Source organism: Plasmodium knowlesi (genome assembly GCF_000006355.2).
Source record: "Plasmodium knowlesi strain H genome assembly, chromosome: 13".
Classification (NCBI taxonomy): domain Eukaryota; phylum Apicomplexa; class Aconoidasida; order Haemosporida; family Plasmodiidae; genus Plasmodium; species Plasmodium knowlesi.
Window position 1 is genome coordinate 2,054,307 of NC_011914.2, and position 24,449 is coordinate 2,078,755.

A 24,449-nucleotide genomic window follows, 5' to 3' on the forward strand; every position below is an offset into this window, starting at 1 on the left:
TCGTTTAATTGATCTATAATGGGATTTTGAATTCTGGGATGAGTTCACTAGCTCATCGTTTATGGTCAGCTCATTGCGCATCTCGATTGACCCTTTGAACGTGCTAAATGTGGCATCCACCTAATTTGTTCTTAATATAGCTACAGTGATGTGTAACAACTCTCGGTAGTAAAATAATTCAGGCAATTTCATTTTCGTCAAGTGCACAAAAGGTACATAAGAAGAATTGCGCTTCGGTTTAGCCTAGCACGTAATGCATAGCATATTTTATTGTAAAAAGGGGGTTGAGCTTCCTAATAAAATGCCAAGGAAAGGTAAAAAAAAGGAAGAAAAAAAAAAAAAAAAAAAAAAAATAGATAGCAAGATTTTTTTTTTTCTTCTTTTTATAATCCCTCGCATAGGCACTAGTGATACTTTCACACATGGTTAAGCATTAAGCAGCCCAACTGTGTGTGGCCATTCTGTTTTTCTGCCAATGATCTGGCGAAAGGGGAAGATTGCAAAATTGCAAAGGGGCTCATCTGGGCAGATAGGAAGAAGAAAATAATATAATAGTAAAGTAATAAGGTAAAAAAGTAATAATATAATAAACACAAAACTATCTTGCTTATCAGAAAGGGGAAGACGAGGACCCAACCTTCTAAACATAATGCACAGAATGGGACATAGGTAGATCCCCACTGAGCCCTCTAATGAATATTTTGAAAGGAGCAAAATGAGCATGGAGGAAAGTTTATCGGATAGGTATTTCAGCTTTCGAAGCAACTTAAAGCAGAGAAACACGTCTCAGAAATTTTTTGAGTGGATCCTGAACTACCCCCTGTTCAGCGGTGAGTCTAGTGGCATAGGAGATGAGGAGACTGTAGATCGTTAGGGAGGTAGCGGTCCCTAGTGCAATAGTGCCTCTGTATACAACCGTACGAGCGTGCGAACTTATTTGCCTTCTTCTTTCCCCCCCCCCCTCCCATTTGGACTCCAAGAAATTCGAAATAGCAATCTGTCTAATCGCTTCAGCAGCCTGTGCGTAAATGAAGGGGGAAATTTTTACCCGAAACAAACGCAGGTAGAAGTGAAAAGGAGACGATCGAAGAAGAAGGACTCAAGCATACCCATCAGTGAACCCAATGAACTAACCACGAATTTGATTAAAAATGGAATAAGACAAAAAGGTAATGAATGAAATTAATTTTAACGAGTAAATACCCACGCAGTTAATGAAAATGTACAATTTAAAAAAGTAAACCAATTTGCATGTTACACTGTGACTGTTCTTCCAAAGTTAGCGAGAGTGGTGCGAAGTGGAGGCACCTTCCTCCGTACACCAGTTATAATACTCACGTTTAAAACATCTTAGTAATAATGGCAGCCTTTTCGAGCCTTCCCACTTCGCAAATTTCACCCCCCCCTTTATATTCCTTTCACAATTGACATATTACAAAATCTGCACACTGAAAAGCTGCTGAACTTGGATACCATTTATAACTTTTTTTTTTTTTTTAATCCTACCCTTCCCCCTTCCTGTCCTTTCAGATTATAGCCTCATTTTGAAGAACAAGTTTTACGCGAAGATAATTAGAAGGAGCGAAAAAATTTACAAAACATACAACGATGATATTAAGGAAGAAAGAAAGAAAAAAAAAATATTTGAAAAGGTTAAGGAGAAATATTTAAAAAAAAGAGAAAACAGCGGAATGTATATCCCACCTATAATTCCTGTGAATTATTCTGCAAGGAAAAAAAAAAAAAAAATTCTGGACGAAGAATTTAATCCTTTCTTTACCTTCTTCGAAAGGGACATTAACAAAAATGTGTACCACGATAGTATCAATTTTTCTCTAAAGACGATCATCCATCTTAATCGGTATTTTTACAAAGTAATAACAAATCAGCTGCGCTACTACCGGATTAAGAATGATTTATACGTTCCCATCGTCAACATGCTGAATGAGATTTCCAAATATTACCACAGTTATGACTACGACATTTTGACAAACGTGAAGGTAAGTTGGGTTGAGGCAAAATCGTTTAAAAAGTTTTCTTTCCTTAGGATATGTGCCCCTATATAGTTAGAATGCACAACCATTTGAAACCAAATGCGTATGAATTATTATGTGCCTACGTCTAAGGAGAACTTCCCGCACGTACTTGCATCACGGCACATCCCTTTTCTTCTTCACCCCCCCCGCTCGATGTAGGTAAAATATTTCCCCTATAAGAGCTTCTCAAACAGTTTCTACATCAACGGGTTGGTGTTCAGCAATTGCTCTATATACTTTGACGATGTGGAGATAAAGAACCCGAAAATATTGCTCCTAGACGCCGAGAGAAAAAACAATTACGAAATCCTGGAACAGTCTTACAACAACAAGTACAATTACACTTATTTCATTTTGAAAAAATTAAGCAACCGAAATTTGAACATTATTTTAATTCATGGGGAAATAGACTTTTACACGAAGAAATTGCTAATGAGTAAAAAGATATATTTTTTTACTAGCATTAAGAAGAAGAATTTATGGCGGCTGTCCAACATGTTGCGTACGAAGGTTCTAAATTATGACGACTTTGTAAACTTCGACCACAACAGTTATGTAGTCAAGGCAAATTATTTTAAAATTGAAAAATATCGAAAAAATGTGAAGAATATTTTTCTCTGTTGTAGCGGCAATTTTTTGACCATCTGCATATTTGGGAAGAGGGAAATCGTCCACGAGCCTGAACAGAAGGTTGGATCTGTGCCCGAAAATAGCACATCCAAGGATACCGGTGTCACCTTTTCCAACATGGACAACCTAATAGAGAGATGCGCACCGAAGAACGCAATAACGTCTCCGAGGGGAGATCTTTTCTACACGCTGCTTAAGAAAGAAACCAAGAAACAAAATATACTTGAGAATTTCCTTCAAGTGTATTACAAGAACAAGAGTGATGATTATATTGTTAATTATTTTTTCCAAAATAAGGAAAAAAAAATAAGTCTGATCGATAGGGAAACAAGTGGAAACGAGAAAGAGGCACTAATAGATCATATAAAAAATATAATTATAATTAAGAAGGTAAAAAAATTGGTAAGGTTCTGTGTGTTCTTGACCTACCATGTATATAAACAGCTGTATTTGAATAACTACATGGGGAGAATGCTACAGAGCATGCCAACAGGAAATATACAGATAAATGCAATTTTCGACAATTTCTACAAGAAACTGAATCAATCCATCTTATCCTCTTCCATTTTTTTTTTCTACAATGATACAAAGAAGAAGATAAAAAAGACACCAATAAACTTCATGTCGAATTTGTTTCATTTAGTAAATGTTAATAACCCACTGACGAGAGAACGGATGAAAATTTTGCACATGTTGATAAAGACAAATAAAATTATTAAGGACCAAATATACAACAATTACGAACATTGTTTCTTGAACACTGGAAAAAATAAAATAATAGATATAGTGAACTATTTTTTTTTTAACAACTTCATGAAAAATTGGGAAAGCAATTATAACTATATGTATTATTATTTAAAAATTATTAATAGTTCTTATTTGTACAGCAATTGGAAGAGTCTAATCACAAATGAGGAGGATTTTTTGAACGACTCAAATTTATTGTCTCATCCTGTATTTTTTAAGGACCAAATTGTGATGGAGAAAAAGGTGAATCAAAAGGCCGAAGAAATTATTGCCCAGAATATCCTTTTCTATTGTTACCACTTGGAGGTAGCGAAGAATATAGAAATGATAACTTATTTTATATGTCCAAATTATATGTTCATTAATAACTTGTACAACTGTGTGAACATGTACCATTTTGACAATCAGAATCATAGCGTGAAGAAGCTCTTCTACAATTTTTTCTTTAACCATAAGTACATATGCGACCTGTCGTTGCGCCAATTCGTTTGCGCCATCCACGAGCTGGCCTACAGTTTGTAAGTGCACATGGGGAGAGATGGAAAAAGAGGGAGAGAATGGACATGTTGAGTGAGGGGCATTCTTCTAAATGTGCCACATGGTTATGCTGACCTCCCGGCACACACACTCATACAACACGCATACAATACTTGTGGAACACCTATTCATGTCTTCCTTCGAACCCACAGGAATTGCCCCTTCGACGCATGCGGGAACGAACTCGGCCACCACCAAATATGCATCCAAATATTCCTGAAGAGAATCCTAATAATATTTAAGAAGGAAAGCAGCGATAGAGAGGAGGACGACGAAGTAAGCATGAAAATCATTTGCAACAAGTGTAACTTTCTTCAGGGTAAAATTCTCAAGACTAACTTTTCCTTCAGCGAATTTCTCTTAAGCATTGTAAACGCGGATAGTTACGTGAACATTCAATGCAACCACAGTGGGAAAAACAACACCTATGAGTTGAGTTACAAAAATTTGAACGTTTGCTTTCTCCTGCATGATAACGACATTTACAAAAGTATCAAACTACACAGAGGTGGCTTAAAGGAGGTTAGGAAAGGGACTAGCAAAGGGGTCCATTCATCAACTAGAAGTAGTAAAGGTTGCAGGGCACGTTGCTGTTTACGAGGGAATGCGCAGAAGAAATGTGCGAGAATCTCCAGCACGGAACGGAGAGTTAAGAGATATATCAAGGAGAACATACAAAATGTCATTCGCAGTAGCGTATTCTACTACTATCCCTGCAAATGCGTAACGAGAAAGAATAAGTGTAAATTTGAAGGAGGAAAAAAAAAGACAAAAGAACAAGTATACACAAATTTTAACCTCTACAATATCATAGAAAATTTTCCCTTTGTTACAAGCTCTATGCTTCCCATGTACTGCTCACTAAAGTACTTAATCTACAACTGCGTAATACAGTACTATAGATCTAAAAATAAGCACCTTTATGGAAAGCCTTCCTCTAAGAAGAGGAAGAAGGAGAAGTTTAAAAATCCCGTTTCGCCGCTGTACTTTACAAATAAGTGTAAAAAATGTAAACACATAAAAATTGCCAACTTCTGCGCGCTAGGATTTTTCAATGTCTTATTCATAATTAAGAGGATTTTCTTTAACTTTTACATCGCTGTGAATTTTCTCATCGGTCTGATCAGTAAAAATATTTTTATTAAGGCGAACGAAATTGTGTACTGCGTGAATAACACTGCATACTTCATAGAGGATAATTTTTTGATTATAAAAGGGGAGGTGGAAAGCGGCAAAGAGGACGAAGAAGGTCAGCCATTAGATGAACGCAAATTTGAGGAATCAATCCAGAACGGCAATAGAGGTAATGAACCGCTTATCAAGCAAAAAGACGACCTGTTGAGTAGCGTGATGACCCAACTGATGTGCGGGAGTGAGATGAAGGGTACACAAGAAGGGGATGTGTATGGCCCTGTACACACAATGCGTTCATCGCATGACCCAGATGGGGATGTCAAGCATATCACAAAGGAGCAAGCGATCAACGGAAAACAAGTATACTTGAGTAAATCAGAAAGGATGGTTAGCTGCGATTCGAAACAGACTAGCAGCGACCGCGCATATATATTAAAGGATATCAACAGAATAAAAGAAAATTTAATAAAACAGTTCTTCATATTTAGAATGTTTAAAAGCAAAATGGTGCAAAAGAAAAAACACCTAATAAAATTGTTCAGGCGTTTTTACACGTACGCAATTGTGCATTTGATGGAGAAGGAGTTCTCGTTGGATATAGAATTGTTTTTCTCCATGTACATTATGAAATTAGAGAAAATTAACTTAAGAATAAAGGGGGATATCGAAAGGATGACCAAGTTGGTTAGCAATAGGAAATTACAATACTTGCGTTACGTTTCACAGGGCACCAGGGACGATATCTGTGTGCGGAGACAATTGATGAAATGTTCTAAGGAGACGATAGAGGATATGAAGCTCAGCCCGGAGAACAGCGAAGAGACGTGCTCCATGAAGCTGCCTTATTTGCGGCCCAGCAGACAACGTCATTCTCAACGGAGTCGGCAACGCGGACTGAGCAAAGTGGAACTCATGAAAAGATGGAGGAAATCCAAAAGGGATAATGCCTTGGCAAACAGCATCAACAGTAGGAGAAGAAAGAAGAGCGAAATGTCGAATTTTGAAAATCTCCAAAGTTTGAATGAAGACAAATCGGAGTTAGGCAACTACTTCCACTTCGTGCGGGAGTATGACGTAGAAAAGTTATACGCGAAGGAGTCCTACTACATTTATAACATCGAGAATTATAGGAAGAGAAAATATTTAGACGACTTGAACAAGGAAGAATACCAGCATTCGAACAAGAAGCTATTTTATTTGCACATATCTAAAATAGTCGACTCCGTAAAGGGTTATAGAAGTAAGAGGAAAAAAACGGGGGGTATAGAAAAGGAACAAAAAACAAGTACGGTCTTTTTGTTAAATCCGAGTGACACGTCGAACTCGATCTTCCATGCGCTCATATCGGATGAGTACAAGTTGAAGTTGGCCGAAATTTACGACAAAGAGAGGGAAATGCTTCTAACGGAGAAGAAACAACACACGTTGGAAAAACAAATTAAAGATGCCAAGAATGAAATAGCGCAGCTGTGGAGTGAGTTCAAACCAAATGGGAACAAAGGAAGGGTCACACAGAAGAAAACGCTTTGTGGAAAGAAGAAATCTCAAAGGGGAAGACATTCCGCCGTTGTACATCATGAGGATATAAAGAAATATTTAAAGAAAAACAGAAGAAGGATGACCAACCGAAATTTAAGAAATGACATGATAAACCAATTTTTGAGTTGCAAAAATGATGATGTTATCGTTGTTCCGATAAACGAAAACATTTCCGTGTACATATATTTCCCGCTACAGTTTTATTACCTGAGGAAATACCTGTGTAAAAGAGAAACAACATTTTTAAGATCACTCATAAAGAGCAACTGCATCAACTTTGATCATAAAAAAAGACACTTCGTAAAAACGTACGACGATAAGTACATCATTAAGGAGATAAATAAATATGAATTTAAATCTTTCATTACGAGATATAAAGAATTTTTTCAACATTTTTCGGACATATTTTTTCAAGGAAAAAAATCACTCTTATGCTTCATGTTTGGACTGTACCAAATAGAAGTTAAGAGGAGGAGAAGGAAAACTGTTAAAGCGTACATCATTTTGGAAAATGTAAAAATTGAAAATAGAAACTCGAAAATTTTAATTTTTGATATTAAAGGGGCAAGGAAAAAAAAAAATTTACAAAAACTCATCAAGCAGAATAAGAAGAGTTCCTCCTTCTTCGAACAAAATGATGCCTTCTCGTACAACTCCATCAAAACGACGGAGAAAAAGGATGTGTCGGATGGTAATTCCTCCGGCATATCGGAAAATTTGGGCCATTTTACAAGGTACATTCGCAGGGAAAAGAAGATTATCTTTAAGGGCGCACCGGTGCCTCCCCAACGGACAAACGGATGGACAAACGGATGGACAAACGGATGGACAAATGGATGGACGAATGGACGGACGAATGGACGGACGGATGGATGGACGGATGGATGGACGGATGGATGGACGAATGGACGGACGGATGGACGGACGAATATGTTTTATAACAAGGCGGAGTACCTGCAGGACTTCTCCGCGGAAAGGACACACACAGTGGAAGGGGCGCAAGGAGGAGAAAACTATTCCAAACAAGATGGTGCACACGACATGGAAGGTCTTCAAAGTAGTATGCAAAATTCGGTACCCAATGGAGAAGTTAAAGGAAGGAAAAATCTTATAACCCGTGGCAGAAAAGAGGAAGAAGGGAATAAGAAACATAGGACAAGAAACCGATTAAGAAGCGAAAGTAACGAAGAAAGGGTTAGCAAGGTGTATAGAAAACTTAGGCAAAAAATGCTATGTGGGTTGTTGCGGCAATATCTGCTTAAATCAGGTAAGAAGATCCATATGAACAATAGACTGAATACAAATTTCTCACAAGTGGGTAAGGAAAAAAAAAGTGATCACAACAATTGGCGCGTCTTCCTAAATGATATAGTACACCATACAAGGACGTTCTTATCTTTAAATAACAAAATGACCAAGCTACGGAAGAGGAGAAATAAGCGTAGTGGAAAAGGAAGCAAAAGGATCAGAACAAAATATTTGTACAGCACGAAGGCGTTACTGCATTTTTTGGCAAGAAAAAAGGAATGCATTTTGAATAGAGATAATTTGAGCAAACACAAATTAAGAGGAGAAGTGATGTGCACCCCTCAGGTTACCCCCTCACGGGAAGGAAGCTACAGCTTCTTACATAAAGAAGTGTCAAATAGTAAAAATATGGAGAGCATAAATTCGATGGAAAAATATAATAATTTCACAATAGATAACTACAATTGCTTGAAAAATTATACTGTCCTATTTGATGATAATTTTAAAGACTTCATCAAATATAAGGTGATAAATTTGGAATACTGTGATTATAAGGATCTGATGGATTCCTTAAGAGAAGATACCGACTTCTTGTCAGGGCAGGATATCATGGATTACTCCCTTCTTATACATATAGACGTAGCAAATTTTGTTATAATTTTTAAAATTATTGATTATTTAAGACCATATACATGGGACAAATCGGTGGAAAATTTTAGCAAAAGTGTGCTATACTTGACCAAGGGATACAGACCAACTATTATACACTCCGAATATTATAAGAAGAGATTCATAAGTAACATTAAAAAATACATTTTTTATTACCTTCCAATATATTCTCTTAAGAAACAAATTGTCTTTAAAATCGCAGAGAGGAAGAGCTCCTTTTCTGTATTCACCTTAAGCCAAAGCCACCCGTTCAAAGTTCATTTTTTTTACCAACTTTTTCATTTAATAATAAGGTACTATAATAATTACTATATTTATATGAAATATTTTAATGTTGATCAGACGTCTTTGCATAAGTATTCATTTGTAAATATTTTCTCGAGCAAAAATTTGCTTACTTTTTTAAGCTACTATCAAAAGGAATGTTACTTACAAAAATTGGAAGAAAAGAAAATGGAAATTTCCCAATTGTGTGACGATTTTTACCTGCAAAGTATATTATATGAGGACGATTTTTCAACACCAAATACTTCCTCAAGTCCTCTGAAGAGCGAAATTACACTACGTAATGGAAATTTAAATAGAGAAATAATGTCGTTCTATTTTGATAGCAACAAAGTAAATAGCAATTCGTCTTATATGAACGGAGATGTGTCCACTACCAAAATGAGAGAGGAAAACGCTCATCTCTATAGCCTTGTTTTTCCATACTGTACTTGGGATTATCGTGGGGACACTCGGAATGGCAGTGTTCTCACATGGAGGGGAGTTCGAAGCGACCAGATGGGTGATATCAAGTGCGACAGACGCTGCGACGATGATGGATGGGACATTCCTTCCATCCGCGAAGCGGACAATCCATCGCGAACAAACAATCCTGCGAATGCGCATGCGGATGCAGAGGAAACCCACGGGCAGGGGAAGCACCCCGCCAACGGTATGACGAATATGCAGAACTTTTTCAGCCATAGTGACTCCTTTGACGAACAAGAGTACGAAAAATTGAAAAAACAATTTTATAAAAAAATTTCCCATTTTCAAATAAAAATTTTGAAGAAGTTGCAAAAAAATAAATTTAAAATAGGAAGCATTTCTCACCTCGTCCAAAACAACGTATACATACTCATGACTGACACGAATATGCATTACACGAACATGAACTATCTTGACGTTTTTAACATTTATAACATATGTGAGAAAGGTTTTCGTTCAGGAAGGAAGCGGTCCAAATGGCACAAAAGGGAAGACATCCTTTTGTATGTTCCGTCCTACTTTCTCTTCGCGCTGAACAAGAACTGAGTTATTTGGCATATAAATGTATTGCGCGATGGAAGGGGTGTTTAGGAAAAAAACTGCGACAAATGCCTCATAAATAGGAGAAGCGTCTTTTTAGCTCTTGGGAAACAGTTTGGTTCTCCTTTTTTTTTTTTTTTTTTTTTTTTTGTGTGTGTGTGTGTACATTTGATTGCGTGTGTGGCTTTCCTTTGTTTTGTTTCCCCATTTTGACTGATTTATTCTCCTCTGCATTTTCCATATTTGTATGTCTTTTTGTTTGTATGTGCATTTGTTTGTTTATTTTTTTTATTTTATTTTTTCCTTTTGTTCCAAAATTAATGGTCCGAATTTGTTCCGTTTCGGCGAAAACCTATAAAGCACAGCCGATCGAACCTTTGTATAGAACTCTGCTAAGATGAGACTCTTGGTTAGTACTGCTTCTTTGAATATAAGGAAAACAGTTATATTTCGTCCCCTTGTAATTGTGGCAACACACGAGTGTATACTTTATCCGTTTGAACGTAACGAACACATGATTTGTGAATGTTAAGAACGACCCCCTCGAACCTTCACGTGTAGCTATATTTTGTGAATACACTATTCGGAGTCACTATGTTTGAGCGAATAATGCAATAGAACAGACGAATACTTACATGGGCGAATAACTCAAATGAGGGATGTGACATGGCGCTTTATTTTCCACGTAGTGTGGATAATGATAAAATAATACCGAGGGAATTCTCTTAAGTGGTTTCTTTTGTGAGACACTTTTGGGGGAAGTCACAGTCTCATTACATGCCTCCTTTGCAATACATCAAACGTTCTTCTTCACCACCGGGATAATGCAAACCGTGTGTAAGATGAAGCGCCTTAGAGGACAGAACATTTTGTTAATTGTTCCGAACAGAGACGGTAGGGACGAACACAAGCAGGATCTTTCTAAATGTGTTTATTTTTTGACCACTATAAATTTATAATAATACAAAGAACTGCACTGTTGTGTACACAAATGAGGCAGGTGGACGTCGAGGAACAGTACCCCTTAACCTTTGGTATGAGTGTGTAGTTGTTGGGGGTGGGAAAAAGCAAGTAACCCCACGAATATATTTTCAAAGGGGAATTTCCAAAATGAGGTAGACAGAAAAACACATTTTTGCGGAAATGGCACGGTAGGTTGAACATAAGTGCAGTTTCCCCCCCCCCCCCCTCCTACACTCCACAGCGGTTCTGTTACGACAGGTTAAACTGATACATTCACCAAAGGGGGAGAGAGAAAAAAAAAAAAAAAAAAAAAAAAAAAAAAGGGGGGGGGACCGTACACTTCTACTCAGAGTAGCCCTTATATTCGTTTAGATGGTTTTATGTTAGTTTAAACATTGTGGAAACAGCATTTTTCCCTCCTTCATTTGAATATATTTTTTTTTCTCGATACGAGGCAAATCTTCAGTTTTCCTTTTAACACAGGGCAAAGGTGCCGACATATTTTACCCTACCTATGCCCTCGCCCAGTAAAATAGGCCAACATGAAACTTAAAAAACCACTTTACAATTGTGACAAATTATACACCCTTGTTATTTGAATGAGTTTGTTAAAAAAAAAAAAAAAACTTAAGCAGCGTAGTTGAAAAAGGTCCACCGGGCCTTTACGCACAGTTAGGGGGGTCCTTCCCCTTAACGCTACACGCACGAGGGTGAATGAAAAAGTAAAAGCGCACAATCTGGTGCGACAAACAGGTACGTCAAACAGGTACGTCAAACAGGTACGTCAAACTGGTACAAAATGGTACGCACAGAATGATATGCGTAGTTTTGCGGAATTATGCGTACGCCAGAATAATAAGGGACCCTTTAGCCCTTCCTGTACTCCCCTACGCACACACATGCGGGAGAAGTATCCACGGACCTACGGCAATATTATTTATTCAGTATTACATTTACACTTATTTACATTATATACGTATTAGCCTTGGAAAAAAAAAAAAAAAAAAAAAACACTTCAAAGCAATCATCTCTACACTTTTCCATTTTGAGAACTTTCCCATAACACTTTAATTGTATTTGGAAATTGTATTAAAAAATTAACTGCGCCGTGATGAAGTTTACGTATCGAATATACTAAGTATGCATTCCCGTTCATTACGTGTGCTCTTTTATTTTTTTATTTATTATTTTTTTTTTTTTTTTATGGCCATTTCAAACTGCGCCTTTTAAATAAAAAAATTGTAACGAAAAACACCTCCGAAATAATGAGCACTTCGAAACTGGCAGAAAAAACAAACATCGATTAAATTACCCCACCTATTTGATACAAAACAGTTTATGCCAAAAATCCAATTTTCTTTATTTTTTGCTTCGAAAAGGAATAACATTATCTGTATCATATGTATTGTACATACATATATATTAAACCATGAACTTAATGAAACTTTTAACATCATTTAAATCAGAAAATCAGTTTTTTTAACTTTTCTCCACTGGGTCATTTTTAATACCATCCCAACACGTTTAAGAACTTTTTTTTTTTTTTTTTTTTTTTTTTTAAATCATTTTTCCCCCCCTTGTAAAAAATGGATATGCTAAATCCTCAGTTCGAAGAGATTGGGAAGGAGTTTGTGAACCACTACTTCCAGTTATTCAACACGGGAAGGTTAGCCTGTCGAACTGAGCGATAAAGGCGCTAAGCGCATGGAAAAGGGAGAACAAATAAAATAAAGAAAATAAAAAGGATAAAAAGGATGAAGAAACTGTGAAGAGATAGATCCGCGCAATCATTCAATGCATCCCACATATATATACATGTAAACGCATGCACTCTTTTCCCCCGCCACCTCCCGCAGGAATGAATTGGCTGCACTTTACAAAGACATCAGCATGATGAGCTTCGAAAATGATCAATGCAGAGGGACCAGTCAGATAATTGAGCGATTGAATAAACTTCCACCCACCGTTGTCCACAAATGTCTAAGTCTAGATATTCAACCGACCCCCAATAACGGGATCCTAATTTTAGTATGTGGCGACATCATCATTGAGGAAAATAAGCCAATCAAATTTGTTAGGACCTTCCACCTTTTTCCCTTACCCAGTGGAGGATATTTCAGTAATTTTTTTCACCATCACGCCGATAACATTTGCGTGATGATAAGCTGTGTCTCCAACAGACCTACTATACATGCTGTGTTAACAACGCGACATGTGTTGCAAATGTTACAGTTTTGCAAGTTTGTTTGCACACTAATCTTTATAACGCATTTTCCTATTCCCACCTTTTCCCCGCAGTTTTTAATGATTTATTCAGATTTTGCATTGGTTAATCGATAATGCAAACGGAGTAGCGGACGAGATCCAATGCCATCACGAAGTTGAGATAAAGGAAAGCCTTGCCAAGCCATTTTTGCGAGATTAGCCTATTTAGCGCGCTTTCGTTTATCGTCTCCTTTATGCCTTATCCTTCGTCCCCCTTTTTTTTTTTTTTTTTTTTTTTTTTTGGAAGAAACAAATTTAATAATTAAGTACGAGTTGTTCATTTTAATAACCACTCATTCACTAGTGTATTTTACCATTGTTTTTTGCACCCCCATTGCGCTTTCCACATTTATTGTTTAAGAAAATGATATAGGTCTTATGAACAAGAAAAGGAAAAAAAAAAAAACACACACACACACAAACACGTAAACATATAAACGAACACAAAATTTTTTACTTTATAAATAACACCCATTTTACTTCGAGTCCTGAAGTGGGTAGGTCACATATGTATATGCCTATGCTTATGTAGCCCGCGTTTTACACATATGTTACTCTGCATAGCGAATTAGGAATTACAAGTGGGGTATCACTTGAAGGACTGTAATTACTGAGGAGGGAAAAATAATCCCATGGAGATACGCCCATTTAGTGATGGGACGAACGAACAACAACCTTTTTTTTGATTTTTTAATAAGACATGTAAAAAAAGGGATGATATTTTTGAATTTATTTTGTACGTCCCGTGGTGGGTTATAGAAACCAATTAATCGAAAAAAAGATTCTCCGAAAGTGCTTCGTCGTAAGCCAAAAATGTATTTATATTTGTAAGCATAACTGTAACGTACTTTTTTTTTTTTTTTTTTTTTTTTTTTTTTAGAAGCTTTTTCTCAGTTATAGTGACATGCGGCATCCGCTTAGCATCCTCAACAGTATATATACGAGCATTTACTTACACATACATGTAGAGGGAGTCCTTAATGTTTTGCATTATCCTCATGGAATCCACCAATTTTGTTTATTTAATTTTTTGTGCAGAAGTGACAGATACAATGAAAAGGTTGAAAAAAAAAATAAATAAATAAATAGTTCGCTTCTCACTAACCACATTTCCATTTTAGTGGAAACGCAATTATTTTCACTTGCTTTCATATAGTCTTTGGCTTTTTCGCTATTGCATTTTTTAAATTCTAAAGAAGCTCAAAGGACCGTTTATAAAATACCAGTATATGTGGTCTATTCATGGGGGAATATTTTTTTTTCCTTTTTAGACAGAAGATAAGTGCGGTATGTGTAGGGGGGGACCATGTCTAACTGTGCCAAGGTATCGGTTCTGCAAATTTTTCCGGCATCACATTTGAACTGGGGCTAATTGACCGAATGGGAGAAAAAAAAAAAAAATGGTAACAGAAAAATTATAAGAGAGAAACGAGGTCAAAAGAAACATTTCCCCTTTTTCACAAAGCATGTTCCTTAATGTGCCACTCATGTTATAAACCAAGTTGGCCATTTTTATTTCCCAAAAGGGTAGATCCCATTAGGGGAATTTTTTTCCAAATTTTTTTTTTTTTTCTTTTTTTTTTTTTTTTTTTTTTTTTGCACACATTGTCCCCCTGTTGGAAATACTCTCCTGCGCGTTTTAAACAAATGTATCAGAAAAGTAGGCAGGAAATACCCCCACCCAATTTTGTAGTCAATGAAAGAGAAGAATTTTTAAATATATTTAATTATAAGAATGTCAAGTGCTTCAGGTCCTGTAACTACATCTACATTGGGCAATTTAAAAGTAGGCATTTCGTAGTCGTTATATGAACAACGTTGACTATTTCTGTTCTGAATAAAAATGAATATTTCCTATGGTGTGTTCTAGGATAGTCACATGGCCGGATTAAAAAGAAGAAAAATAATTTAATAAAATAATAGCCACCTTGGTGTGTTCATGAAGTGGGAAAGAAGGGGAATTTGTTGCCTCTTTCTTCATCACATTTAATCCTGTGTCCTAAGGTAGGTGCACCCTTATAGTCTCCCATTTTATGTTCCCCCACTCTTCCAACCACTGTATAGAGGAGAACGACCCGCATGGAAGAAGAGAAAACGACCATGATTTGGTGTGCAAAAAAGATGAAGATATTAAAAAAATCGAAACGAAAGAATTCACATCGGTTAGGGAAAAATTAGACAAAAAAAAGAAAAAAAAATGCAGTAAATATATAAAAGATGGCTATGGAATTTTAATAACGTTAAGGAGGAACACCTTTGGTCAGGAAGTAATTGTAAACAAGTTCATTGGTAAATGGGAAAATAATAAAAAAAACGGATTGGGATTTAATTTATATTTAAATAGGAATGTCTATTACGGGTATTATGAGGATAATAAAAAAAATGGATGGGGCCACTTCGAATGGAGAGACACTCAGTCATATTATGAAGGGAACTGGGTTAACAACCAAATGAATGGCAAAGGTACATATAAAAGTAAAACATTTTTATTCGATGGAGATTTTTATAGTAATAAATTTCTGAACTCGTCTGGGGAATGGATAGATGTGATAGCCATGGAAGAGGAAAAAAAAAGTGTGAGCCTTCTCAGCAGATATGTAATTAGTGGTGACGACATGGTCTATTTAGTTTGCCTCCCTTTTGATTTCTTAAAAAATAATTTAAAAAAAATTGCAGACCTTATTAAGTACAAATATAACAAGGTTCCTTTTTTCATGTGTTCCAAGGGCTTTATCGAAATGAACAGAAGTTTTAACTTGTCTAAATTTATATTCTTAAGTTATTATTTTGGTTGTGACAATCCATTTTTCGAGGAGAGCAATTATCAGTTTCTCTTCGACGGTGTACAAAATGAGGAGGGAAAAAGAAGCGAGGGGGGGGATTCAAAAGTAGGCCTGAAGGATTCGAATTTGAAGTCATCCCGAAGTGGCACCCCTTCGAATTCTGCTGAAGAAGTAGAAGGTGACAGCAGTTCAGGGGAGTCTAGTTGTTTCAGCGATTCTAAAAAGTCGGATGAATCTTCCAGCTCTGGAGCGACTAGTTCTTCGGATTTGTCAAGCGGGGAGAACGGAGGGAGCCAAGGGAGTGATAAAGATGGAATGCCCCCATCTAACTCCTCCAATTGGTCAAACGGGCGTGCTCATTCCAACCACTCCAACGCGTCTGCCTCTTCGCAGCTCTCCAGCTTGTCTGCCATCACCAACAGCTGGTGCAGTTCAAAGTGGACGGGCGAGCCCCATGACGATTTATACCACTCAAAAAGTGAATCCCTGAATAATGTCGATATGATCAGAAATGAAAGCAAAGGCAGTAACGAGAGTGACTTGAAGGAGTATATAAAGAATGCGAATAAATCGAAGGACCTTAAGGAGGAAACCTTAGCAGAAGCGCCACCCAAGTTTAGTAACAACTGCAAAAATGGAATGGAGCTAAACTCAGACAGATGCAATGAAGATATCTGCTACGAGATGGAAGAAAGGAAAAAGAACGAAATGTATCAACTGATGAAGAAGTACGTTAATATTTATGCTAATTCGGAAGACACTTCCAGTGAGTATTCGATAAGGTCCAGCGAAACCGAAAGCTCCGATGAAGGGGGAGGTTTCCTCAAAGTGGAAAGTAAGCAGCATTTTGATCAAACGAAGCATGTTCAGAACGAACAATCAGGAGGTATTAAACATACAGATGGGAAGGAAACAGTGGGAGAAAATGCGAACCAAGAAGTAAATAACCCATCGTCAGGTGAAAATAATACGTGTGACTTGAACCCCTCGGAAAGTGGTGCCCACCTTAATATGCGAAAAAAAAAAATCGAGAAGGAATTAGAAAAGATAAAAATAGACACCAAATTTTTGGAAAAACTAAAAAATTGCAATTTGACATGCATACACAAGATAAAGCATAAAATGGCAACGTCCATGATGCTCAAGTATCCATTCATTTTTAGCTTAAGCATAAGTGAAGACAAGAACAAGTATAAAACTATAACTGAGGAATTCCTTTTAGAGAGTTGCACAATCCCTACGATGTGGTAAAAATAAGAAGCTTCATTCGTTAGTGTGTTTCTATAAAGTCCATTTTATATGTTCGTAGTAGGAGGACCTGTTCACATGTATTCATTATATGACGATACTTTTTCATTTTTTTCCTCAGGTTATTACAGAATTATTTTGGAGCCACAGAAAATAAATTACCAGAAAAAATTTTTTTCCCTCCCTTTTTCGATTTTTACAATTCAAATATGAACATGTCTATGCGCCCCCATTTTCAGAATCCCCAACATAATGACGAAGTGGACAATTTTAATGGTAGCGAAATTTCGCCGTTGAATTTTTTCCTCATCACAGATTTGTTAGTAGGGCACACAAAAGATATCAATCATTTAAAAGCTTTAGTGAGGGACAAATTTATCAATGTTTCATTTTTGAGTAACTTATTTTTTGTCATCCTTGAATAGGAAAACACCCATTTTGTGAATTTATCAACTGCAAAAACATGAAGAGGGAGTTTTCCCCCTCAGATGCGCGTGCATTTCTAGGTGGACCCATGCATAAAGGGGATCAACCTATGCGCATACCTTATATACATACACCATGCGTGATAATTCCTTTTAAGCTGAAAATAAATTGAAAAGTTAAAATTAACCATAGTGTGTCGTACAAGGTGTGTGCAGTAAAGAGATCGTGAAAAGTAAAGGCGGGTAAGTTCATTCATTCGATCAACTAGCTACCTAAAGAACTGCCACTTTAAGCGCAAAAGGGGAAAGTACTCTAAGAATTGTCACCTTTCCACCGGTATGTGTTCTTCCTTCCCCTTGAGTGCCCCCTCTGTGTGAAGCACATCCATTTTTTCAATTATAAATTCTGCTTAAGAGGAAAACTAAACGGTGAGAATGTGCCATGGGTTATATGTTTACTTGCAGTGGTACGGCTAAACCGTCTTGCAATTATGAAAAGAATAAAAAAAAAAAAAATAAATAAATACGTAGTAACAAAAACGGAGTGGAACATACCACACATGACATACGCCACGACAAAAGTGATACCACGGATGCATCAGAATGATAGGTAAAACGATCAAATGTAAAGCGCGTCTAATTGGCTAAGCCGCAAGCGCCTTTCAGCTTCAAGTTTCATGATATAATCCCAACACTCCCTACTTATTTCATTGCAACCCTCAGAAAAGGCCCAAATTCGAGACATGCAAATCCATGAGTTTAAAACGAACTGATTCACATCTTTGCTCGTCTGTCGCAGAGACACAAAAGAGTCTGTGATGTATGTCGTTACATCTGAATGTATTTTTGCGGGGTGGCTTTTCGAGAGAATATAATTTATATACCTTCTAAATTGCATTAGTTCATCTTCCTTGGGGTAGTAATTTTCGCAAGTGTTGATGAATTCGGCGGAGAAAGCCGAAATAGCGGAGAAGTTCTTCTCAGGTTCGTTTTCCTTGTAAGGTTTTTTCGCGTCTCCATGTGCACCTTCTTCTTTCGTCCCTTCGGTCTTCTCTTGGCCCTTCTCTTCAGTTTTTCCTTCTTTTTCCACCTCATCCATTTTTCTCAAGCCGGATTGCTCCACTTTTCCCGCCGAAATGACACCACTTTGGCCTACACCCCCGTGACCCTTTCCCCTTTGATGACACACAGGAATGTGAATATCCACATAATTTACATACATAGACTTTTTCCTGGACAAAATTAAAACGTTATTTTGCGTTTCGAAGGTAATGTCTGTGTTAAAGATGAATGGGATTTCCTGTGATGTAATTAGCCTTTCTATACAGAGAAAATTTTTAGTACTAATGGTGTTACATTTCCCTTCATCTAACACGCATTCATCAAAAGCCAAGTAGGTATTATTTGCTAGTTGCAGTTTTCCCTTTTTTAATTCTCCATTCTGGTGATTCATTACCGATACTAAATATTGGCTGCTTAATTTTTCTAGACAGAGAGGAATATACCTATACAGTGGAACTAAATTTTTCATCATCTTATTTATTTGGATAGCGTGTCTCGGGTACGACTTATTTTGCACCTCTTTATATTCATCCATCATCTTTGAACAGTTTTCTCCCTTTTGAAGGGGTTCCTTCGGTGAGACCTTTTTTTCCTTTTCTTCCTTTTCTTCCTTTTCACCTTCACTGATTTTCTGCTTCTCCTCCATGGTGGTCTCCGTGGGGGATGCGCACCTTTCACCATCTGTCGATATGTTAAAAACGTTTAGACTTATCTTCCCCAGTTTGAGTTTGTTCTCCTCAATATAACTGCCACACAAGTAAAAGAAGAAATAATGAGCAAGGAGCAAATCATGGGAGAATATGTTGGAGATATACATGAGGAGATGCCTCCTGAGCTCACCGACGGTGCTGAAAGGACCACTCTGTAAAATGTTGCACAATTCATTTTTGAATAATATGCAGCTACTCAAAGGATTAAATCTCTTGACTTTGATGTACCGAAAAGCATGAATACAGGGATATTTTAAAAAATTCTGATCATAATAAAAATAAAAGTTCAAATTTTTTTCACAATTTTCAAAGTGCTTTATTTGATGTTTGCGATATATTCCAATTACTTCAATTACATCATTCAGTTTTAGAAAATCCTTCTCATTTTTTCCGTTGTACTGGCTGTTATCGTCGTATATTTTTATGATACACCTGAGTTTGTTCTTCTTTTCGGGGTCACGGCGGGGTCTCTTCGGTGCACCACTGACGATGGTGTCCATTGGCAAACCAGTTGTGTGGTCAGTTGCGTGGTTAGTTGTCTGGTCAGTTGCGCGGTTAGTTGTCTGGTCAGTTGCGCGGTCAGTTGTGTGGTCAGTTGCGTGGTTAATTGTCTGGTTAGTTGCGTGACCAGCCGTGGCCCACTCCTCGGGCTCAAACTCACTACTGCAGATGGTTTCCCGCGAGAGACGCACATCATCGGTGGAGAAGCCGCCACCTTCAGCATTGCCCTCCTCATCAGTGGAGCAATTCGAAATGGCTGTACACTTCCCCGCCCAAACATTGCCACCTTTCACGCTTTCGTTTTTTAAAAAATTTTCGCAATTGTCGTAGTACGAAGAATACTCACACAGTTCTTTCACCCAGGTACTTTTATTTCCCGGGACATTGGTGCAGAGAAATAAATATCTTTTCCAATATTTTTTAAAATTGTTATCACTTTCGTAGAACGGTATGTCTTCACTCTGGTTGTTCAACACAGTGTGATCTTTTTTTTTCTCATCATAATTTTTGGGACATGTTTCTTGGTCTACCTGGTTGGTGCTCGTTCCTGCTGTGATGGGGGTTGATTTATTCTTCACCTGAGGATTAGTTTCATCAGTAGGGTTCATCCCTCCTGTATGGTGTGTGTCCTTGGTCCCCCTTTCATCATCCCCCATCTTGCAGTATTGCTCATAATTTAGCTCGTAATATTCTCCAACGTTCTTCTTTTCGTTGTCCTCCATGATTTCCCACTTGTCATCCGTATCGATGTAATCCCTATATTTTGAGCTCTTCAAAACAATTTCTCCGTTTTTCTTATTTCTTAATTTGTAAATACCTACGTAACTTTCTGGAGAAATTATCTGCTGCACCATGCATGTCCATCTGACTAGGGTGGCGTCCTTAAGGTTTTCTATATTATCGACCGTGTTTAAGCACACGCACTCTTCAACCACATCGTTGCAAGTGAAGAGGCTTTCCTTTGCCAAAGTTGACTTACTCAAATTGAGACCCCCCTCATTACCACAGTTTGATTTTTGCGCAGACGACGCGTCTTCCTGATTGCCCTGTTCCACATGTTCCTTTGTACTACTTGGGGTTTTCCCCTTTTTCTCGTGCCCATTTCCCAATTCGATGTACTTGTTCACCACAATTCCCTCATCCCAGTAGGAGTCCACCTCCTGCGCTCCATGAATTTTTATATAATTCGCGAAACAGTCGTCGATTTGGGTGAGTACGTTCATTTTGGATGTATGACAAGAAGGGGTTCAGGCGGCGGATGGACTGAAACGTAGAGTGCGTGCGTGTGTGTGTGTGTGTATGTATGTATGTATGTATGTATGTATGTTGAAGATTCGACAAAAGTGGTGCTTCACTGCATTTCTGCAAAGAAGCGGGTTGCCATATAACCCTTCTTAAGTTGGCTTTGTACTTGCCACTTAATCATTCATATGTTGCAGCGTGCTTTGCTCTGCAGAACTACCTGCATTGACGAATTCTTCGTTAGCGGTTTCATTTAACGCATCAATTAATAGCGCTTTCTGTATAGGTGTGAGGACCCTTACTTTGAAAGGCCTCCAACTGTGTAAGCACAAGGTACGCGTAAGGTCAGACTTGTATGTGTACTTTATATATATGCATCTTTGTGACCCTTTTTACCTTCGCCACTGCTCAGCCCACGGAGCGCCGATTTTATTTCCTCTCTATCACGTAGAATGAACTGAAAAAAAAAAAAAAAAAAAAGGTCGTGCAATTTCGGAAATTTCTTTCCCCTTTTTCATACTTTACTTTATCTATTCTCCAGAAATGTTTAACGTATCTACTGTGGGTTACATAAAAGGCTTCACACGGCAGGGAGTCACCAAATGGAGAGTTATCCTCAGACATATATTCTTTTCAATTTGTGCATTTTTTTTTTTTTTTTTTTTTTCTTGCACATAAAAGTAAGTGCTTTATTTTCTCCCTACGATGGGAATGTAAATCTTGTTAGCACTAAGTTTTAGCTTCTTTTTTTTTCTTTTTCTTTTTTTTTTCTCTTCTTCCCAAATGAAGAAGTTTATTTAGGGTGAGGGTTGAAAAAAGCTACATAAAGGCAAAAAAAGAAGAAAGAAAAAAAAAAGTTTCGCATCAATAACGCCTGTAACCAATTCGATGATGTAATTCGAGTTTGTATTTCATGGTTGGTACTCCTTTGCGTGTTAGCATTTATTTTATTTTATTTTTCCTTGCTCACCCCCTAGCGATGAAAACCTCCAATGGGGGGAATTTCCCTCGTCTGTTTTTGCTCTTCCCCCAAATAATTTGTGCCATGGGAAAGAGAGCATAACTGAAGGGGAACCTACATACTGCCAGCTCGTGTGAGAGGCAAACGTGCCTTTTCCACAGACCCGCAAATGGGCACAGGGTGGTCACGCCCCTTCCTACCAATTGCATTGAAACTGTGCATTTTTTGTCCACTCCTTTAATTTGCACAACTTTAATAACCAACAGAGGAGCAACATTATTTTGAGAATTCATCAAAATTGAGAAGCTGCTCTAGATATGCACGGAAATTTAAAGCGGAAATGTAAACAAGTCGGGACATCCCCCTGTTCGAGGTGGTGAATTTACGAATGGGGGGAGAGGCCTGAAAACGCAGACAAAAGAAATTATTGAAATTGTGCACTTGAAAACGAAAACTTAGAAATGGAAACGTAAAGAAGCAAACATAAAAACGCAAAATTAGAAACGCTAACGCTAACGCTAACGCAAACGCAAACGTAAACGCAAACTTAAATATTTGCCTTTGGTAATGACATAGGGGAAAAACCCTTTTATAAGGAAACTTTGACGGAAAGGCGTACATTGCACGTAGGACTTGCAGCCAAAGGGTAAATGTCTATTTGGGGTTGTCCCAGTTGGTAAAGAAATTGACCATGGCTTGGTTGTTCTACCCCCTCCCTCGTTACCCCTATGCGCGATATCTACAAATCATCTGGAACATTATTGAGGATGTCCTTTAAATACTCCGCTAATCTGTACCCAGCCAAAACCATCTGGCGGTTGAGAATATCCTTTAGTTGCTTCACAAAGGTTTTGTTAACGGGAAATATTTTGCCTTTAGATAAATCATCTACAGGTAATTTTTTGTAAATATATTCAATAGCCAAGTCGTAGGCCTCATGCACAATGGTGTCTATGTATCCAATTTTGTCTTTGGGAATTCTGAGCTGGGATCTAAATTCGCCAGGAGGGAAAGAATTCATCAATTTGATAGCATCTTTCTTAATTTTCTGTACATTTGCACTGGGCCACTTTTTCCTTCTAGTGTTAAAGATACTATCACATAAGTAATGTATATTACTATTCATCCCTCCATAAGATACAGTAATGTTATTTCCTCCCTTGTCTCCATTAAGTAAATGCCCATTAAAGAAGTTAAGTGTATGTAGTGGTTGGTGAATATCACCAAATAAATGGATAAAATACTTTAAGTAGAAATTATATGAATAGTAAGAACCATACTTGGCCTTCTTCTTAATGCTCACCAAAGTCCTATAAATGTGTTTTGAAATTCCTGCTACGTTGTGTTTCCCTATATGGCCATATAAATGCTTGGGAGGTAAATTCACCATCATGGGGTTGTAAGGCGTTCTTATATAATGCCAATCGTTAAAGATATTTAGAATTTCATTTCTTTCAAATGGGAATGAATGATGGGATCTCCTGAGGTCCGATGCTTTTATGTGGTCTGGCCATGTTGCTGCACTTATGATGTTATCAAAATTCTTATCATGGCTATTTTTCAAGATTCTATCTAGGGTTGCCTTTTCATTGTCGTTTAAATTCTCGTATGCAATGTACGCTATGAGCATGTGTGGTTCATCTGACCAGGAGGCAACTCTTTCGATAAAGGCAAATGCAAAGAATAGCAGTGCATGTATTGGGTTCCTCATGGCGATCACGTGTAGCTGCGCATGCATATATGTGTATATTGCACATGCGAGAGTGCAAGTGTTGTTATTCCTTATCGAGGTAATGTTTCGACCTACACGCGAGCATCAAAAGGGGAAACAGACGGAGTGAGCAATGCGCGAGAATATATGCACGGTGGACAGGTACAACTCACATGGATGTATTAATTTTTAAAAGTTTTAAATTCAAAATATACTTAAAGCAGAAATGGAGGCGTCATTACGAAGGTTGCATCACAACAAAGTGTGCATGGATAAAAAAAAAAAAAAAAAAAAAAAAACTCTTACTTAGTGTTGCCAATAGATAAGAAGGCAATGTACGTCTAAACAGACAAGTGGCTAAAAGAGAAAATGTGTGACAAGGTCAAATTGTAGAGGCGGTGACGAAACTTATTCCTAAACTTAAAGCATAAAAGTTTTTCAGAGAGAAAAAGAGGGAACATTCTTCATCTCTACTTTAGTACATGAGAGTAATGAACACATTTGAGCTGTTCCGATGCGAGGGGTTGTTACACGACATGCAGCCCCAACGTGAGGATTAATAACGGGAGTGGTTAAAAATAGGTGCACCAATATGTATCTATGTACTTACGTGTAATCAAACGTGGTTGCGAAGGACGGGGCAAAATGAACACGGGGGGGGGAGGGGATTCTCCGCCTAGTCAAAGACCAGCTAGGGGTCACTACAATTGTAAGATCATCATTTTGCAAGTTATTCTACGCGTTA

At 37.5% G+C, this 24,449-nt stretch overlaps 5 protein-coding genes across 5 annotated transcripts; 3 read left to right on the forward strand and 2 right to left on the reverse strand.

The window, feature by feature from the left end:
* Positions 1 to 715: 715 nt before the first annotated feature.
* PKNH_1345900 (conserved Plasmodium protein, unknown function) lies at positions 716 to 9,839 on the forward strand (the record flags this gene model as incomplete). The annotated part of the gene is made up of 5 exons (XM_002260837.1): positions 716 to 830; positions 981 to 1,169; positions 1,531 to 2,000; positions 2,196 to 3,931; positions 4,103 to 9,839. 5 exons carry the CDS (start codon positions 716 to 718, stop codon positions 9,837 to 9,839), a joined length of 8,247 nt encoding a protein of 2,748 aa, XP_002260873.1.
* Positions 9,840 to 12,382: 2,543 nt separating this feature from the next.
* PKNH_1346000 (nuclear transport factor 2, putative) lies at positions 12,383 to 13,129 on the forward strand (the record flags this gene model as incomplete). Its single annotated transcript, XM_002260838.2, has 3 exons — positions 12,383 to 12,462; positions 12,653 to 12,915; positions 13,095 to 13,129. The coding sequence occupies 3 exons, from the start codon at positions 12,383 to 12,385 to the stop codon at positions 13,127 to 13,129; spliced, it is 378 nt and encodes a 125-aa protein (XP_002260874.2).
* A 1,579-nt stretch (positions 13,130 to 14,708) lies between these two features.
* On the forward strand, positions 14,709 to 17,517 carry PKNH_1346100 (conserved Plasmodium protein, unknown function; the record flags this gene model as incomplete). The annotated part of the gene is made up of 3 exons (XM_002260839.1): positions 14,709 to 14,847; positions 15,126 to 17,091; positions 17,214 to 17,517. 3 exons carry the CDS (start codon positions 14,709 to 14,711, stop codon positions 17,515 to 17,517), a joined length of 2,409 nt encoding a protein of 802 aa, XP_002260875.1.
* A 619-nt stretch (positions 17,518 to 18,136) lies between these two features.
* Positions 18,137 to 21,013, reverse strand: PKNH_1346200 (mini-chromosome maintenance complex-binding protein, putative; the record flags this gene model as incomplete). Its single annotated transcript, XM_002260840.1, has 1 exon — positions 18,137 to 21,013. One exon carries the CDS (start codon positions 21,011 to 21,013, stop codon positions 18,137 to 18,139), a length of 2,877 nt encoding a protein of 958 aa, XP_002260876.1.
* Positions 21,014 to 22,732: 1,719 nt separating this feature from the next.
* On the reverse strand, positions 22,733 to 23,731 carry PKNH_1346300 (p1/s1 nuclease, putative; the record flags this gene model as incomplete). The annotated part of the gene is made up of 1 exon (XM_002260841.1): positions 22,733 to 23,731. One exon carries the CDS (start codon positions 23,729 to 23,731, stop codon positions 22,733 to 22,735), a length of 999 nt encoding a protein of 332 aa, XP_002260877.1.
* Between the last annotated feature and the right edge of the window lie 718 nt (positions 23,732 to 24,449).